Source organism: Thrips palmi, unplaced genomic scaffold, assembly GCF_012932325.1.
Source record: "Thrips palmi isolate BJ-2018 unplaced genomic scaffold, TpBJ-2018v1 HiC_scaffold_7, whole genome shotgun sequence".
In the NCBI taxonomy this organism is placed as follows: domain Eukaryota; kingdom Metazoa; phylum Arthropoda; class Insecta; order Thysanoptera; family Thripidae; genus Thrips; species Thrips palmi.
Window position 1 is genome coordinate 10,652,466 of NW_023144634.1, and position 19,166 is coordinate 10,671,631.

General features: G+C 57.1%; 1 protein-coding gene across 1 annotated transcript in view; it reads left to right on the forward strand.

Moving 5' to 3' along the window:
- The window catches only part of LOC117652223 (lysine-specific histone demethylase 1A), a 64,125-nt gene extending 47,167 nt beyond the window's left edge, over window positions 1–16,958 (forward strand). Inside the window, exons 12-16 of the mRNA XM_034396962.1 lie at window positions 15,505–15,657; window positions 15,837–16,073; window positions 16,184–16,344; window positions 16,424–16,643; window positions 16,720–16,958. Of these exons, the coding sequence (XP_034252853.1) occupies window positions 15,505–15,657; window positions 15,837–16,073; window positions 16,184–16,344; window positions 16,424–16,643; window positions 16,720–16,958 (1,010 nt within the window). The remainder of the gene's footprint in view (window positions 1–15,504; window positions 15,658–15,836; window positions 16,074–16,183; window positions 16,345–16,423; window positions 16,644–16,719) is intronic.
- Window positions 16,959–19,166: the final 2,208 nt, after the last annotated feature.

Genomic DNA, 19,166 nt, shown 5'->3' on the forward strand with positions numbered 1-19,166 from the left:
CTGCGCTAGACCTAGTGTAAACGGCGTGTGTACCTGAACGGGCCCGCACTGCAACCCGTAATCTCGCCCGGACAGGTTACAATTATTTCTGCGCCAATTGTTTCCCCGCTGGGTGCCGCCTGTGCCGCCACCTGCGGTCCATCCCCTTCGTTCCTCCTTGTGCTCGACGATGATTTTTCTCCCCTCATTCAATTAGGCCTCTGAGGCGCTAAACTCCGAAACGTACGGCCGTTGGACGACACGGGTGGGATTGACCGGGGATTTACGATGGGGCTGGTTTGCATATGAACGGACCAAGACCACCCTTCTCGGCGCCGCGCGGCGCTCCCGCCACCTTATAATAACGCCTCGTTTTTATTAATTTGGGCTGTCACCTGGCCTACCGCAGCCTGCTTTGTTTATGTGCCGCCGTGGCGCGGTCGCCGGGTTGAACGCTAGAACCGGATTTGATTTTCTATCGTGTTTTCCTAAGGTTGGATTGAACTTTGTTGCAAGTGCTCTGATGGCACCCACAATGAAAGGGACTCATCCTGGTGGCCGCGACGGACTCGCGTCATCGATTTGAAAGAAATCGTGCGTTTCCTCTGGCGCTGTTGGCCTCGAAAAGCGTCGGCCGGGTCGAGTACGACAATGACGGCTGGATTGGTTTGATTGATTAGCTGAATCGTGCTCGTTTTGTGGACAAACGCGTGCTGGTTCTTATCGCGGTGCCGCACAATAGGCTGAGCGCGCCTGGCTGGGCCCGGCCCTCGGCGTGGCCGTCCCACCTGTCCCATGGAATGCCGCTAATCAGGTGTACGAAACGCCTCTCCGACGTGACGCCGCGCCGGCCGCGCCGCCTTCCGCGTCGCTCGGCCCTTGGTGCCACGGCGTCGCGCTCGACTCGGCCCGCCTTTGATGCGGGCCCAGGCCCGTGCGCCCGGCCCGACCCGCCAGAGTGGACATGACGAATCCCCTACTCGATAAGAGCTGACTAGGATTGACCCCGGACCATTGCATCTGTCGCACGCGACGAAGGGGAAGGTCCGGAGAGCAGCGCGTGCAGATAAGACGACAAAGTGTTTCCGGGCGGGGCGGTCGGCGGTCGGGTCGGCCGCCTCACGAATTAGCCCTTTCGGCCCCGGGCGGACGGACTCGTGTCGCCACGGCTTTGTTTGAATAACGAGAAGAATGCGGCAGGTGGGCTGTGGTCGGCCAGACGCCCCTGGCAGATTTTCTGCCCAGTGTGCCTGAAGCACGCGGGCTGGGTGTTGTTCGACTTTAGACGCGTTTAGGAAAATTTTACGAGTCTTGGAGCGTGACAGGGTGTCGCCCCCCACGGCAAGGCAGACATTCAAAGACGGACGCACACTCACACACAGGTGGGCAGACGGTCAGTCAGGTGTCCTTTGGGGCACATCGGCCTCACGGAATACATTAAGCACGGGTGTTTGCTCTGTGGCATTCGTCTGGTGGAACTACGCACTTGTCTCCCCGTGTCACAGTCTCTTCGGCCGCCACACGCACTCACACACACACACACACACACACGACGTTATCGAGCAGGCATCGGGGCGCACCACCTGTCCGGCCGTCTGGAGGGCGAGGGCCCCGCGCGCCCGGCGCGTCGTCTGCCGTGTTTGATTGTGCCCCACGTGTCCGCCGCACGTGCCAAATGGCTCGGCGTGGCGCCATGGCGATAACAACAGTCTCGGCAGTCCAGCCTCCCGCACCGGCCTCATGGCGTCTCATCTCTGCGCACCATCTTTTGAGCACTGGCAAAAAAAATGAAGCAAATTTCCACACGTGATTTTTCACACAATTTTACGCAGCAATCAAACAAGTTTCGTTACATCAGTTTCACTGGTCGTATAATATTTTCTCGGCGTGGCTGAATGCCCACCGCGGTAGATGGTGAGTCACCCCGGGAGTGCTAGACAGTGACAGGCGCCGGCCCGGCCGAGGCCCGGCCCACCTTATCAGCTGACCAGACGTTTGTCTCGCTCTTGCGCGCGTCTCGCTCGTCTCTTCATCGCAGCGGCCCGCTCCGGCCGGCACCGGGCCCCTGTATCTTTATGGCACCGATAGCGACACACGGAGTTACGCGCGAGAAGCCCGCTCTCCATTAGCACCTTCGATAATGCCGGGAGTGACCCGTCATCAGCTGGGGGCGGTCCAGCGAATGCAGCCAGCGCGTGTTGTTTTAGAAACAGGCAAAAATAGAATGAGAAATCTAAAACTGTAACATTTTTTTCTGTCGCGTGCGCGCTGATCCGTGACCGTTGCATGCCATGGGACGTGTCATTACCGCTCCCGCTATGCGAGGCTTTACCGAGCCGGCTGCGATCGGTCTTTCTTTTGCCTCTTTCTTTGCCTATGTTATTTCGTGCGCGGTGGGTGGGAACGCGGATGCTTAGCTTGCCTTCATGACAGATGTGATTTGCGTCGGCCAGCTGTTTGTTGGGTCAAGTTCCCTTCGCTCTTTCCATGTACTTTCTGTGTGTCGCCCTACTTTTGCTGTACTTGAGCTGTACTTACTCCTAGGCACGTTCAGAGCCAAGAGTATTTTCATCAGCACTTGCGCGCGCTTTTAGCCGGTGTTTTATCGGATCTGTTGACGATACAGAATTAAATCTCATGACTTCTTCTCTTCCTCCTCAAAGAGACAGGTTCCTGCGACGCCCATCGGGTGTGACGGAGACGGGTGCAGGGAGTGGTGTAGTTAGTGGGGCTAGCTGTGCGTAACGCCCTGTGCAGGCAAGCAGAGCCCTTTGCTTGCAAGACGGACAGGTCTCCCATGCGTCGTGTGTGTGTGTGTGTGTGTGTGTGTGTGTGTGTCGGTGGGGCACGCCCTCTCTAACTGGCTCGAGGGCCACCTAACCTTATATACTGAGGCACACTGTGCGCATTGTTTACTTTGGGCAGGGAGCTGGACAGGACTAACCAGCGAGGTGTCTAAGGGAACCGTCCCTGTGTCCTCAAGACAAACGAGATTGCAGGAACTGTGACTTTTGGAGATATTCAATGTGCCTTTATAGACAATTATAATTGATGTTTCGCTAGAAATAAAATCATTAAAAAGAAAGTTACGGGGAAAGAAAAAACAAGCCAGGGGCTTTTTTTTGTTTCCTGTCATATTCAGGTTGTTTATTTTTTGGGGTGAAAAGGCTGGAGAGCGGCAGAGTACAGCAAGGGAAACCGTAGAGTAAAACTGGTGGGGGAATTTTGTGTCTTATCAGCGGAAATTTGTCAACCGAACGTCACTCTGTGAGGCATGGCGGTGCCGCCACAGAGCACGCCGCGAGATGAACGATACGTCGACTTGATGCGTGCCTCTGTCCGTCTGTCCACCCGACCCTCGTCCTACACAGATTCCCTAATATCTGAAGCACGATAACACCAGCGTGAGGGTAGGTTAGACCAGAATGCTCCAGAAAGCTCCGAGTTTGAAGCTACCGCTGTGGGTTTGTGTTACGGGACAAAAAGGGAGCGCCGCTCACCCGAAGAGGCAATTGTTCAGAGGCGCCGCCCCTTCGACGAGGCGTTATGACATTACCATATGACAATAGTCATTTCACGGTCGGAAACCGAAGCGCGTCCCAGATTACCATCGGCGCTTGTTTAGGGAAAAGTAAAAGCCTTATCTGAAATGACATTCCGTCGGTCGCGAGGCGTGGCTTCCTTTAAATACAAAGCAAAATGGTTTTTTGAACGGAAAGTCGATCTACATTGAGACTGAGATAGTTTGCTAGTTGGTGGATGACTAGGCGGACGGAAAGGCCTGCGCTGTTTTCTCGGCCGGACACACCCCTCCCTGCTCTATAAGGCGTCACCTTGCCGCCCAGTAATTAAGGCTCGCGTGTCCTTAAGGCGCTCGGCAATAAAGTAATACACTCTCATCGAGATCATTATTGGGCATTTCAGGGTGGCGCCGCGCAGCCGTACACACGGCCTTGTGTTAATGCACGCGTTAACGGCCGGCTCTTTATTAAGGCAAACGCAGCACTGCAAGGTCGCTGGTGGGAGAGAAACGGGAAAAAAGTGCAGCCTGCGCCTGGCGGGTAGGCAGTGCCGTCGAGCCTGGCTGCGCCGCGTGGCGGCCTACCTGCAGTGAGGCTAGCCAGCCGCTCGTGCCGATCGACGCCCGGCAAGGGGCTTCTTCCCCGTGCGCAGTAAAGATAATGTTTACGGCCGCGTGGCTCCGATGCGACCCACAACACAGTGTTTGACCACCAGTAGCCGGCAGCAACGACGACCGCAAACACGACTCGGACATGGAATTGTCCGGCGCGGTCGTCAAGTATGGAGGAGTATGAGAAATAACGGGGCCGGCGGAACAATAAAGCGGTGCCTTTTTTCCTCAGACTCATTGCGTGCCGCGAGGAACTAGTCCAACGATGTGGTGGGTATGAAAAATTTAACTGCGTTTTTGCCGCGCGAGTAGCTCGGCAGCTTTTCATGAAATGTGTGAAGAGTTGACGATTGTATCGCTGACCCCCCATAGTCTGTCGCTGCATTGTGTTCCGCGTAGTGTCGGCGCATTCCTAGTTATCGCTGATCGGTGCCCCAACTTGGCCGGCCGCGGCGCGCCACATTCTTTCCCCTCTATCTCTCTCTCGCTCGCTCTGACTGTAGGTGAGGGGTTTACAGCCTGTAAATGAGGGGTTGCCGTTTTATCCGCGGCTTATCCGCAAATTTACATGATTGCTCGTTTCGAACAAACAAAAGCGGCGTTTCCCGCGTCGTGCCCTGCACGCCGCAGCGGTCGCGGCAGCGCCCTAGAGTGATTTCTCAACAATGGACCGCGTTGCCCTCGCTTTAAGTGTCCGTGCCTTACGATCGGTAGAAGGATGCTTTATTTTTTCCTGACCGTCTTTGTTTGCTGTGGGGCGGTGCCGAGCGTTGCCGCCCGAAGCGAGCTCCCGAGTCTGAGTGGCGGGGAATGTGTCGTCTTCGCGGTAAACGATTATAATTTGGGCCAAACTCTTATAGGTTTTATTTTTCTGCTTTCCGTGCGATCCCTGCCCCGTCTGGCCGAGCGGGCTGCTCACACTCACCTTGGGCCCTGCCGGCCCAGCCCCTCGTCAGTGTTCGTCCTGCGTGGTGTAGGTGTAGCTTTGTTTTATAGGTCCCTCCCGGTCTGACAGTCGCCTTCTTTTTGTTGCTGTGTGGTGAGACGTGATGGTTGGTTGTTTTGCCGAAATTGGGGGTCCTTCCCGTCCATCCGGCCTCCCCCACCTTTTCCTCCGGCCGGTTGCGTGTTTCGCGGACATCGCCACCTGCTTATAGCCTGCCTGACTCTGTGACTCGGCGATGGCGGAAACGAAAGAGAGAAAATTCGAGCTGATCCCACCTTCCAAATCGAATTAAACTGGGAGAATTTCAAAAAAGGTGAGCGTTGCTTTGGCGTTGCTCCATCTACGATAAAAATATTGTTGAATCTGTCGGTACCAATTGACTTCTTCGCCCGGTCGCGCTGGGCTCTGAAACACGTGAGACGCGAGTTCTCCGTTTCGTGACAAACTACCTTATAATTGGTAACAACAACTTTCCTCTTCGGCCTGGATTCAATGTCGGACACGCGTTTAGACCCTCCTGATCGATAGCCTGGCATCGATCCTAGCGCCGCTCTTCGGCGGCTGCTGGAACTACTTATATGCTGCTTCTGCTCCGAAGCCGCACCATTTTTCTTCTGCCCGAAAAACCTCGACGACTAGTAGCTGCAGCGTAAAATGGAGAAAGCACCGAGCTCTGGCCGATTGATTGTGAGCTGGTTGCCCGTCTCACTCATCCTGCTGCCTCTCCGCCGGAGTGGATCTTTTGCGCGTGAAATGAGTGCAAAGGGAGTATAAAACAGTGAACAAGAAGCTTCCTCCGACGGTCGTTATTGGCTGGAGCCGGCCGTGTGTACCTTCGTCGTTTGATTACATTTTGGATCGTAAAGTGGCCAAGTGGCGTCGCGAATCCTGCATTTTTTTTACTGTCCGTTTTGGCGCTTCCTGGCGTCTTGGGTCAGCCTGTCTGCGTGTGCTTGGCCTGTTGTGTCGCCGATTCAAACGAAGCAGTGCGAGACACCCACCCACACGGGCTGCTTCTTCTTTCATGTATGCATTGAAAAATCACACATACAGGCGGACAGACAGACAGACAAGCAGACAGACAGAGATATGCCCCGGCTAATAATAATGTTGTTGTGTCGCAGCGGGGGGCGCATGTCGGGCGCGCTGCTCCTCACGCAACACTAACACGCTGCACGTTCTTGTTGTTGTTGCTTTTGTCGGGGAGAAAGAGAGTTTGAACCTGAAAGATGAGTGAAGGTGTGTCGGGCCGCGCCCGAGTCCAATCCAGGAGCCAGTCGAGATGATGTCCGAGGTGTTTCCCACTCTCGGAGGCGGTTCGCTTTCCTGATGCGCGCAGAGTACAGTGCGATATCCTCGGATTAAAAAAATCTGAGTGAAGTTTTGCGACGGTCTTGCTACATTTTTCTCCGTCTCGGGGCCTGTCGGCTTTGCGGAATATACCGGTTCTATGATTGCCGTCCTGACCCCGAACGTACTTTTAATTACACCTTGGAACAATGTGCTAAGCGCGGCGCTGGCTGTGCCGCTGGCGGTGCCGCGCCGTGATGACAGGCTGATCGTCCTCCTCTGCCGATAGTTATTTTCGCGATAGACGGTCGTGGCCCGCCGAGATTGGGCTTTTCATATCGGTGCCGGGACGTTTTCCGTAAATTGTCTTGGAGCGCCGCGCGGTGTGCCGCTGTGCCGCGTCGTGAGCTCGCGCCTGTGTGGGTGTGTAGGTGTCAGTATTTGTGGGGGTTCACTGGACGGAATCGCGTGCTGTGTGGTTTGGGCGAGACTCGGCTGATCTATCATCACTTGAAGAAAGAGTGTGGTTGATGGCCGTGGCGTGGCGTGCCGTACCCCCCGCGATGTGCGTGCCAAAGAACTCACGTATCGACCAGTACTGTCGATTTGCGCCACGTCAATGACCCGGGGCACTACACTGTGTGTGTGTGTGTGTGTGTGTGTGTGAGAGAGATTTGAAGCAGGTGACTTAAACGCAGGCAAAAGTCTGCAGTTTTCTGTGGAAGAAATGTCTGAAATTGTTGTTTCTTCTGTTTTAGGTGAGGATTGAGGAAATGCTGGAGATCTGTGCAGGGTCTGTGAGTAAAGTAACTCGTTCATCCATTCAACCGTGGTCTCTGAAGGTCAAAGCTATTCTCTTAGCTTCATTGATCGTCGCTCCGTAGTCATTCATGCATGCATTCATCCATCCGCTCGCTAAATCTGCAAAGGCCGCCGCGGCACCTGCGACGGTGGCGGCCACTGCTTCCCCAACTTGTAATTATGGGCGGTAAATGGAAATGCAGCTGTGCATTTTTCTGTCTTTAATTATGTGACTCACTACATGCTAATAAGGCTCGTTTGTTCTCGGGCCGGCCGGTGGCGGGGCACTGCCAGGCAGGGCACCGCCTAACGCCACGCCTAACTAGGTGAATCCGGTGTGACCCGGCGCGCGCGTCAGCCCCCTCTTTTTCCCGGGGGCCAATCATGGAGGGGGGGGGGGATTCCGCCAAGTCGGTGGACTGTTGAGGGTGGAGATGCGGAGCGGACGTGACTGAGGTGTGAACCGCGGTGTAATAGCCCAAGTGCTCGTAATTGTCGTGGATAGAATTTGTATTATTAATTCTGTTGTTTGAGGAGGGGAGAACGTAAGGGCTCGCGCGCTAGTTGGCAGCAGGGTTGCTAAGATCCCCTCCCTTTGCGTGAATTTAAATATGTTTTCCAACGAAAATACTATGAGGAGTCCGCTGAAGAAATGCCATTCTTTTTTTAACGATATTTTTCTAAACGGAAGATAATTTGCAAAACACACTGTTTGCATGATTTGCCATGTTGCGGTTATTATTGTCGCTGCATGCATGATGTTGTTTACTTTGTCCACCGTCTCCCTCTCACGCTGCTGCCTCGACTAACGAGGGGAAGAGGGACGGAGTGCGCGCGCCCTTCGTGTGTGTGTGTGTGTGTGTGTGTGTGTGTTTTAAACGGCATGATCCGTAGCAAAAGGCGGAAACAGTAATTATCTAGTCCGGAATAACGAATAGCATCACGACGCTGACCATACCCCACCGTCCATAGGGACGACCCATGGGAAGGCGCGGAGGCCCTTGGCCGTGGAGTATGTCCACGGCAGTCAATATCCAGTAACAGCCTGGAGGGGGGAAAAACAACAACTCATGAACGGTGCGAAGTGTAGATTGTTGTTGTTTTTGAGGCGTTCTTGTCGCATCCGCCGGATACACCTCACGCTGTGTGCCAGCGGATTAATTGCTGCGTCGCTTTTGTTTCTCGTCATTGCGTTTTCATTTGTAGGCCTTTCGCTGTTTATTTTTTGTCTGGCTGTGGGACTGATAGCTATCGATGTCCCGTCCTGGGGCACCTGCGAGGGGTCAGACTGCCGCGGTGCGAGAGTTCCGCGGCAAATGGGCTGTTTTTAGCGCCTTTTTTCCCCTCGTTTGTTTTCTGGTTCGTTTCGTTAGAAAGGGGGATTTTGTTGTGGGTCCTGCGGCTAAAATAAAATGCACTTTTTACGACGCGGCTAGCCGGCCAGTGCTTAACGAAGCCGGAGAACGTGTTTGATGGCGCATTTGACGGCGGGGCACGTCAAACTGTCGCACCGCACCAGGCACCTACGACTTGCACGTCTTCTCCCCCCTCTGTGTTATCGATTCTCTCGCCGTCTCTCTCTCGTCGTCCCTCTTCTCCTTTCCGGATGCACCCGGTCTTCCCTTTTGCTCGCACCGCGTGTGCGAATAAGTCTCTCTCGTCTGGCGAGGTATTTGAAAATGCAAGATTTATTGGACTGGTCTTTCAATAGGTGTGTGTGTGTGTGTGATGCAATTGGCCGGTATGCAAGGGTGTCGTGCACGCGCCTCTTCAGCACGTGTGTGCGTCTACCCGTGCAGGTGTGTGTGAGAGAGAGACAGCGTTGTGTGTAATTTATATTCGATCCTTTCCGTCCTATTACAGCAGCAGCAGCGGCGGCGGCGCAAAAGCATCTCGCATCGCGTGAAATAAGCGCAAGTGTCCGTCTGAAAGGCCTTTTGCCCCGTCCGCCCGTTGCACAACACCTGTCTCGTCACGCCCAATTTAGCATTTATTGGAAGGAAAATGACTGTCCATGATTTACAGTTATTTTTCTTCTCCCGGCTAATTCTTAAATTATTTTTAAAGAGTCTTCTCCGCGAACCTTGGCTCACTGTGGCAGTGGCCGTGGCCGGGCAATGCGTAATGTGCCTAATTCCGCAGCCGGGCGGGAATGTGGAAGGAATTGTGTCAAGAGGCGGCTCTGCTTTGGCTCTGGCTTTGCGACTTTGCGTAACCCCTGCGGGTTTTTGTGGCCGGTTGCGCAATGTCGCTGGTTTTAGATACCGGCAATGCAGCGCATTCCGCGAGGCCCTCTCTATCGCTCGCTGTGCCCTTGGAGGCTGGCCGGCTGGACACTGCCGCGCATGCACTTGCTACCAAACATACAAAGGCAAAAAAAAAAAAAGCAGCCGCACAGCAAAATTTTAATTTAAAAAAAAAAATTTTTTTTTCCTGTGGGTCAGCACGTGAAAGTTTGCCCGCATATGACCATTTGCCGAGTTTGCACTCCCGGGAGAAGGTTGCTTTTCAGTTCTTTTGTTCGTCCGTTTGTGTTCGATTCAAAAAAGGGCCGAGGCACAGTCTTTGGCGGAGGGGAACTGTCTCATTACAACTCGAACGTGCATGCTTTCTCCTTTTCCGTGTTTGTCGCCGAGTTAAAATAATAACGATAATAAGAGAGCGCCGCGGTGCCGGCGGTGCCCGGTAACGACACTCGGTACACGGAAAGGGCCTTCTCCTTGTCCTAGGGCGCACGCACGCCGGCCTAGGTCGGGGCCTTGGGGGCCTCGAGGCCCTCGCCGGGGAAGGGCAGGCCCGGGCAGGCAGTAACGAGGCTGCCCGGGATATATCTTCACGCCAGGGGTAATTAGGATAGCCACAAAAACGCATCATGTGTGCGCGCCGCGCGGCGGGCCCGGGTTCGAGTCCCGGCGGGGCACGCGCGTTTTTCCCGGAGTCCGTTTCCAGCGCTCGATGCGTGCTCTGCGGCGGGTACCTCTGCCTGCCCGTGCGCGCGTCGCGTACGCCCACGCCAGGCTAATCTGAATACGGTCTGTCACATCTGGCAGCTGATTTGTTTGTCAGTGTGTGTGTCGGTGTGGGTGGCTGGAAGGGCTGATGTGTAAGTGCAATTGTATGTGTGTACGTGTGCGCGCGCTTTCAATGGTCGCATGACCTATACACACACACACGGGCGCAATCTCACTCACCTACACATGGGCGCCTGAGGTCGGCCATATACGGCGTCTGCTTGCCTTGTCACTCCTGTAAGTGTGTGTGTGTGTGTGAGTACCAAGAGCCGCACTGATTGACGTGTGTGCTATGTAACACGGTGCAGATGGACCGGCCTGCTCTGCTTATTTCGACCGTCGTTTATTCGCGTTGCTGTGCCCAAAACGCCTCCGTTGCGGTGTTTCCAACCCATTTCTCAACTGTCGATGGTAGGTGCGATAGCTCGTTTCTGAGGCGCCCTCGCTTCATTTCCCAGAGCGCGGCGCTAGGGGTCGCTGCCGGTTCAGCGCCGGTGGGTTTGACGCGTGCACTGTGAGTGGGCCAACCGCCCTGACCCCGCCAATACGGGCATGGCATGTGTGGGCCCTGGTCGAGTGAAAAGGGCTTGTCTCTCTCGCGCGCTCACGGGGTGTACATAGGGGTGCGAGAGAGACAGAGCGACGAAAGCACGTTTCGAGTGCGGGTCCGCTAGGTTCAAGGCAGCGGTCGCTTCATTACGTCGACTTTACCGCCCGGCACTTACACTCGAAATTAGGTTTCGGATTTACAGTGCCGTGAGTCCATCCCAGCAGTGTGTGTGAGAGTGAGTGTGTGTTTGCGCACCCGGACGCGCATCCAAGAGGCCTGCCGGTGGCATGCACTGCGCGCCAAATGATTTTTCGCTGAATGTAACGACCGGCGATACTAAGTCACTGCTAACCAAGCTGTCGGGGACTAATGCAACCAAACATTAGGTAGCGTATAGTGCACCTTCCCCCGGGGCCCAGGCGGTGCGCGCGGTGCGCGCCGGGCCGTGGCGAGCCGAGTGAGCCGCGCCGTGCCAAGTCCATAACGCGGCCCGACTCTAATGACACCTCGCAGACCGAGAGTCGTTTCCGTCGCCCTGTCTCTCCCGCACTCGCGGCGCGTCCCATGCAGGTGCGAGAGAGACGGAGCGACGACTCCGAGTCGAGTGTGCTGGACGGGGATCCCGCCTGACTGATTGGAAAAGCGTCCCTGCCGGCGGCATTTGGCCTGTGAGGCTGTGCAGCCGCTCTGCAGAGGCACGCGCGCGCGTCGCCGTGCCGCGCACTCTGCCAAGGCGCGTGCGTTGAGGTCTCCCCCGGAGCCGTCGAGAGGGAAACGAAACCAAGTTCAGTTCAAAGTTATCCAGTTAACTAGAATGTGATTTAAACATCGAAATAATTTTGAAATAAAGAGGGAAATCCGCAAAAAAAAACTCAAATACTTTCAAATGGTTCGGGGAAATGCCTACTCTCCAGCCCAAGGGTTGCCCGCGCGGTCTCTGCGCCTCGCCACGCCGCCGTCGGTAACCTCCTCGCCTTGCCGCGGACGACCGCGACGGGGGGACGTCGCCGACGTCTTGTTCGGCACGAAAGTGAACACACACTTTTACACGAATCGGTTGGGTCACGTCCCGTCGTCGGCCGCGACTTGTAAGCAGGCCGAGCGGAGCAGCGCGCGATCATGTTTGGTAAGCGTATACCCACCCTAGATCGCCCAGCGCGGACACGCGTGCGTGTGTGTGTGTGTGTGTGTCTGCGTGCGCGCGCGCACCGTGTCGCACACGTATGGTGACACAAATGTACTGGGAGGGGTAATGCGAAGGCTGCTTCAGCACGCAGGATTTCATTTCGATGGCTTGTAGACGCGCAGGGGGGAGGGGGGGGGGGGCAATCGTCGGGCTCCTTCGCCTCCTTCGCCGAGAGCTTATTGCACATGCAACACTGATAGCATCTTCTCTTTGAAACACAATCGCTCCAGATGAATATTATGAACTCGTTTCCATCCGCCGGGCCGGCAGTAAATATTGGTCCGGTCGGCCGGCCGGCCAGCAGGCCTAGCAGATGGCGTCGGATTGATGCTCGCGGGGTCGGGGTGAAGGCGATGCTCTTGACGGGTAAATTGAGACTGGCCCTCGTGAAGACGCGCGCCGACGACGGCGTCCTGGCGGAGACGTGGCCTCGGGGGCCAGCGCGGTGCTGCGCCAGGACAAGAGCCCCGAGTCCTTGATGAAGTCGGCCGCGAGCACGCCGTCGAACGCGCGCATGCGAACCGAACGCCGCGGACGCGCGGCCGCCTGCCCGTCTGTCCGGCGTGTCCGTGTCGATACCCCCCGAGTGACTATCTTTGGATCTGTGGTCGGCTCGAGTTGCACGGGGCCGCCCTGGCCGCGCTGCCGCCGCGCCGCCGCACGCATGCACACAGTGAAAGGGCTCGCGGGTAATCAACGAGAAAGTACAAAGTGGGCGATTTGTTTTTCCTCGAGACGCACTGCCAGTGACACCGTGTGGAGTGGGCGCGAGGCCCAAGGGGTTCCCGTGGTGGCTTCCCCGGGCCCAAAGCATGCCCCGGCGCAGTGCTGGGTTGTGCGGCGGATAAGAAGGATAGCCTCCCCGCCGAGACTCGTGACTCAGTTGACTTTGCATAGGGAGCATTGCGGTGCAAGAGGACCTGCTGCTTCGTGTTGGACTGTCCCTCTCTCTCTCTCTGCACTACCCGTGTCGTGTACCCCTTTTCGCACTGTCTCCCTCCACCCCCCGCCCCTCGTCTGCTCTCGGTTACGACTTTGCACGCAACAATGGCGAAGCCTTGTTGTGTTGGCGAAACTGCACCGGCCGGTCCACGCAGCAAGGCGGTGCTGCGAATAACAAGGCAGGCGTGTAACCAAACAGCAATTCGCGCCGGCCGACGTAAAAAACGGCGAAACAGACAGAACCAGTACCGCGCGATTTTGCGCTATTGTGCGTGTAGTGCCGCGGCGACGGTCGCGTGGCGCGGGTTCGCGGTAGGCACACCGATTTCACTCGAGGCTGGCGGCGACTTAGCATGCTAAGCAGGTGCCCGGGGGCATGAATCGGGAGAGAGAGAGAGAGAGAGAGAGAGAGAGAGAGAGAGAGAGAGAGAGAGAAGGGAGAAAAATACGAGGAACGGGAAGAGAACATTGTTAGCACGGCTGTTAGTTTCCCACTGCACTATGCTCAGAGCTAACTCTTTTTTTTTCGCCCTGTTTGTCGTTCCGCGGTATTGGAACGAGAAAAGAGCGCGATGCTGTCTGGCTGTCGCAGTGAGACACGCACTGACGGACGAATGGGCGGGTCCAGATCAGATGCAGTGCAGCGCAGCGCGTATGCTCATGAGCTTATCTTCTCCGAATCCATTGCGAAACGTGTCCGTCAGCGGGCGTCACGCGTGCGGTGCGAGCGACGCGTGGCGGGTTCGAATCCCGGCGCTGGCTCTTTTTTTTCAGGAGGGAGGGGGGTGTTTCTTGCCGAGAAACTAAGTGAGTAAGACGCGGGCGATCGTCCCCCCGGGGCGATTCCGTGAAGCGTCGCTGGGAATGAGTGCACCGCACGGCACACTGGACTAAGCAGAGAGAGAGAGAGAGATTGATGAAACCAATATGACTTGGCTCGAGCCGAGATTTCAGCGTTCGATTTGCGCGGGACCGATTCGTTGACTTTGAGTGTCCCCCTCCCCTTGGTCACTCGAGGATCAGATGGAAGCAAATAGCTGCCATCGGGTCCAACGCGAGAGGTTGATGAATCACCGCAGCCTCCAACGTGAGCGTGGCGCTGGGTGCGGCACTGGGATTGCAGTGTGGTGCCGCTCGCGGTGTTTGCTTTCAGTTTGGCCTGCGGGCGAATAAATTTACCAACCGAACGACGCTTTGATCTCGTTGGTTTTGTCGCCGCCGAACAGTTCGAAACAATTGTCAAAAGTGAGTGGAAGAATTTTTTTTTTCGCGTGTCTTGCCGGCCGTGATCAATCAGCAGTCTGATTCCGAGAGTCGTTTTCGTCGCTCGTCTCTCTCGCACTCATGGGGCGTCCCCGTTTGGTGGGAGAGAGACAGAGCGCCGAAAACGATGAACCTGCTGCCTATCTCGCCGGCCGATCTCCGGCTTCTCTCGGCAAGCCCGCTTCGGCCGATCCGTTGTCGCCCGAATCAAAAATGGGGCGGGGCGGCGAGGCTGGGCGAGCCGGCATGCGTACACGGGGTATGACCCACAGCCCGGGGTGCGAGTCTAATTGCCGATTGTGTGGCGGAGCTGCTGTCTCTCTCGCACCCCTATGAGACGCCCCGCGAGTGCGAGAGAGACAGAGACCGCGGCAGTCGGACTTGGCGCGGCGCGCGACCTTCCTCAAGGCTGGGAGCGGCTGGTCCCGCACCCCGCCAGGCCCTGGCAAGGCCCGCCAGGCCCGCCGCCGCGACTGGGTGCCTCGCAGCGCCTCGCGGCCGCCGCCGAGCACTCCGTCTTGGCCAGGACACATGATGTCACTTTGTGATCTCATCGACGGCGTCCCCGCCAATGGCCTGGCCACTGGCCCGGCTTGGCCAACGGCAGCGCGATCGGTCAGTCCGAATGGTTGATGGAGCACCGCGCCTGCCCGCTGTGCTACCGTTCCGAAATAGAGGCCCACGAGTCGCGTGTGGCCACACTGTGGCGCCGGCTGCCTTGCAGTAAACGCAAGAAAGCTGCTAATTTCGGCCCGTCGCCCCGCCAGCCGGTCCTGCACGCAATTTGTCTCGGCGCCGCCATTCGTCTTCGTTCCGAAAGCCGAGTGCCGTTCGGGTGCGTTCGGGCCGCGTTCGGGTGGGTTCGGGCCGCGCTCCAGTTGGCGCCGCGGACGCAGTCGGAATGCGCGGCGCGGATTTACGAGCGAGCCGCGTCGCGACGCCCGGCGTCCCGGCACGCGTAATGACGCGCGCTGTCTCTCTCGCACACGCGGGGCGCCCCGTCGGGGTGCGAGGGAGGCGGTGACACCGCTCGGACGCAGCCCGCAGGACGGCGGCCTAACCTTTTGCTGAATGGGTGCATGTGAGCGCGGTGGCGGCGCGGCGGTGCGCACCCGAACGGCCGGCCGCCTCGGACAGGGCGTACCTCACCTCTCCGCGGTGCCGCGGTCAGGAAGGCCGCGCTGTGACGCAACAAGCGTCTCTGCTCGCGTTTTGTTCGCCGTGACGGCCGCGTTTAGCCGTCCGAGCAGTCCGTCTCTCTCGCACCCACGGGGCCTGCCACAAGCGGTGCGAGAGAGACTGCGCCATTGTCCGTACAGCACGCGCGTGCGTGCGTGCGGTGCGCCGTCATGGCGTTGTATCGGCTGTGCATTGACGCTGTGCGTTGTCTGTGTGTGTTTGCAGTGCGCAACGGCTACTCGTGCGTGCCCGTGGCGCTGTCCGAGGGCCTGGACATCAAGCTCAACACGGCGGTGCGCCACATCCGGTACAACGCCACCGGCGTCGAGGTGGTCACGTCCAACTCGAGGAACCACAGCAACGCCGTATCCTACAAGGGTGAGTTCAATGCCCAAATTTTTAATCACAGTTTTAGACATTTTTTGCACTTCTTAAGCCAATCTTTGACAATTCTTTGAATTTTTAGTGACGTAATGCCCTTTTTTTTTAAAGCAAAATGCCCTTTTTTTTTTAAAAAAAAAAATCCCTTTCTTTAAAAAAAAAATGGTTATTTGCAGCCGACGCGGTGCTGTGCACGCTGCCGCTGGGCGTGATGAAGCAGAGCACGGCCCCGCAGGCCGCCTCCATCCCCAACACGGTGCAGTTCACGCCGCCGCTGCCCGAGTGGAAGGTGGCCGCCATCCAGCGGCTGGGCTTCGGCAACCTCAACAAGGTGGTGCTGTGCTTCGAGCGCACCTTCTGGGACTCCAACGCCAACCTGTTCGGCCACGTGGGCAGCACCACCACGAGCAGGGGTGAGTCTCTGGCGGCATGGCGCACAGTGGGCCAGAAGACCGGTGGCGGCGGTTCAAACCCCGGACGCGTTTTGAGCTCCAGAGTCGCTAAATGGGACTTTGCGTTGCAGGCGAGCTGTTCCTCTTCTGGAACCTGTACCGCGCCCCGGTGCTGCTGGCGCTGGTGGCGGGCGAGGCCGCCGCCATCATGGAGAACGTGAGTGACGACGTGATCGTGGGCCGCTGCATCGCCGTCCTCAAGGGGATCTTCGGCAACACGCAGGTCCCGCAGGTGGGTGCACGTCCTGGGTTCAAGACCAGCCCGTTGGCCTCTTTTTCTTCGGTGTTTGAAAACATCCTTTGTGTTTCAGCCCAAGGAGACGGTGGTGACCCGCTGGCGGGCTGACCCTTGGTCCAGGGGCTCGTACTCCTTCGTGGCGGTGGGCTCCTCCGGCAGCGACTACGACGTGCTGGCCGCCCCCGTGACCCCTCCCTCGGCCACGGCCGCTGCCGCCGCGGCCGCCAACAGCACGGCGTCGCCCGGATCCACCGCGCAGCCGCCTAACCCACCGCCCAGGCTGTTCTTCGCAGGTACGTTCGCCTTCCAGTGTCGTCGCTGCGGATTTTTGCCGATTGAACCTACAGTTGAAACGTTTTCCGCTTGCAGGCGAGCACACGATCCGGAACTACCCGGCCACGGTGCACGGCGCGTTCCTGTCCGGACTCCGGGAGGGCGGCCGCATCTGCGACCAGTACATCGGCTGCCCCTACGCGCCGCCCGCGTCGGCCACCCCCACCACCGCAGCCCCCGCCGCCCCCGGGACGCCCGTGGCGCCTCCGGCTGCAGCCGCCGCCGCCGCAGCGGCCGCCTCCCCCAGCAAGAGTTCCACGCCGTCGGTGGCCTGACACCTGCCCGTCGTCCGGGCCGGCCCCAGGGCCGCCCCCCGGCCGGCCTCCGCCCCCGCCCCCTCCACGACGCGGAGGTCGGTGGTCACCGGGAACAGGCAGCAGCCCCTGAAGAAGCGTGTCTGAGAGTTCTGAGAGACTCTGACTGATCTCACCGGATTGGAGATGAACGCGTGTGTGAATGCGTGGTGAAGTCCCCGGTGGGGTGTTTCCGTTTCTGTGTGCGTGTGTGTGTGTTTGTGAGTGTGTGTGTGTGAGATACTGAGTGACTACTAGAGAGTGGCTTGACTGAATTGCTGAATGATGTTCCCTATCACTTTTTAATTTGTGTGACAAAGACGTTGCATTGGCCTCTCGGCTGCATCCTTTACCTCTTGTAAACAACGTAACTCAAATGGTGATGCACTTGCAGAGCATCGAGTGATGTAATTTATAGCTAGTTAATGTCGCGATTTACCTGATTAGTTGTTTCAACGTGATGAGTGTTCACAGCTCAATCTTCTTGCATTTGTACCTAAGTCTTTTTTTAAGAGTATGTTGGATGTCTCAGAACATATTATGGATTACGCTGAGAAGCTCTAGATTTCCACAACGTTAGTGAAGCCTTCGTGTCTATTTATTTTGTACTTAGATAGTCCTAGATAATCATGAAATACCACTTTTAATCATAGGCAACCTTCATGTTTTCTATCAATAAATGATATTACTACTGTATAATTGATAATATTATTTTTCCACCCCCTTACTCCGTACCATTTACAAACAATCCAATGTTATCAAAAGAGGAATATAACACAAATCAAACATAATCAAACAAAATTAGAAAGAATTTGAAAAGAATTTGAAAATATTAATCAAAATATCCACGGTAAAAGGTCTGTTGGCAGCCAAGTCAAAGCCACCTTCGCGGCAATAATGCTGCCATATAGAACAAAGGGGAATCCGTTACGAAACACTTACGTCCGCTGTAAGTTCCACGACTTGAGTCCTGCTGCTACCATCTCCACTACATCTCTGCTATTCAGCAGTCGTGGTGGGTCGGTCGCCCTGCACAGCCCTGCACACTGCAAAACCATACCACCGTGAGAGGAACGTTGGGTAACAACGCGCCGTGTCGCGTTAGAGAGCCGCAGAGTTAGAGGGCGGCCCGTGCGGCCATATCTCACAGAAGCAGCGGCCGGGCGGAGGGGCTTCCGACGCGAGTCCGTTGGGGCTTCCCTCCGGGAAGCAGGCCAACTTCGGCCTTTTGTGGCCGACTAGGCTCACACACTGGACGCATATGGCCCGATCGAATGCGGAGGGCATGCATACGGCATGAGGCTGAGCGACCCACAAACCCATGCCGAACTTACGCAAGGACGGGACGCACAACAAGGCGCACTTTCACGAGTAGTGGCTTCCAGTGACCAAAAGACAGTCGGACGCTGGTTCGAGCGTCGCCGAGGTAGAGGTAGATAGCCTGCGGACAGTCACAGCCATAACTTCAAGATCGTTGCAGCACAAAAAAAGAGTTTTCAGAAAAAGTCGTTAGAGTTATCGGTGTTCGAACCCGCGACCGCGGTCTTCCGCGAGGCTGAACCGGTAACGGAGGCCGTTACCGCGCGCCTTGCCGCGCCTTGCCGCGGCGTGCACAAGTTCCGAGGGTCGTTTGTTGCGCGCATTGCGGCCTATCGCCTCCCATTCGGACTCATCTTCAGGGGGACTGTCCACAAACCGAGCCAGCAGGAGCAGCAGAAGCAGCCGGGCGCGCGGCCCGCGCGGCGTAAACAGTCCAACACTCGCCGGCGACGTCCCCGCACCGCCAGGAGATTCAAAAGCAGGGCCTCCTCGGCGTGCCCGCGGAGCTACCCGCTGCAGGCCGATTCCGGGAGTCGCTTTCGTCGCTCTGTCTCTCTCGCACTCGTGGGGCGCCCCGTATGGGTGCGAGAGAGACAGAGCGACGAAAACGACTCTCCGCAGTGCACCGACAGAAGAAGAGTGCCAACCGGAGCGGAACGTTATGCGACGAAACGTAAATTGCTGCTTCGCGCTGCTCCACCGCGGGGCCACAGCGGGGCGTGGTGGAGCCATGCCAAATCGACCGCGAGGCGGGCGAGGCGCGAGGCCGGGGATTTTGCATGCTTCCTCACCTTCATACCCATCACGGCACTTTTTCTTTCCGTTCTGAACCGGGTTCTGTAGGTCAGCGGGTACGACACGCCACGCCGC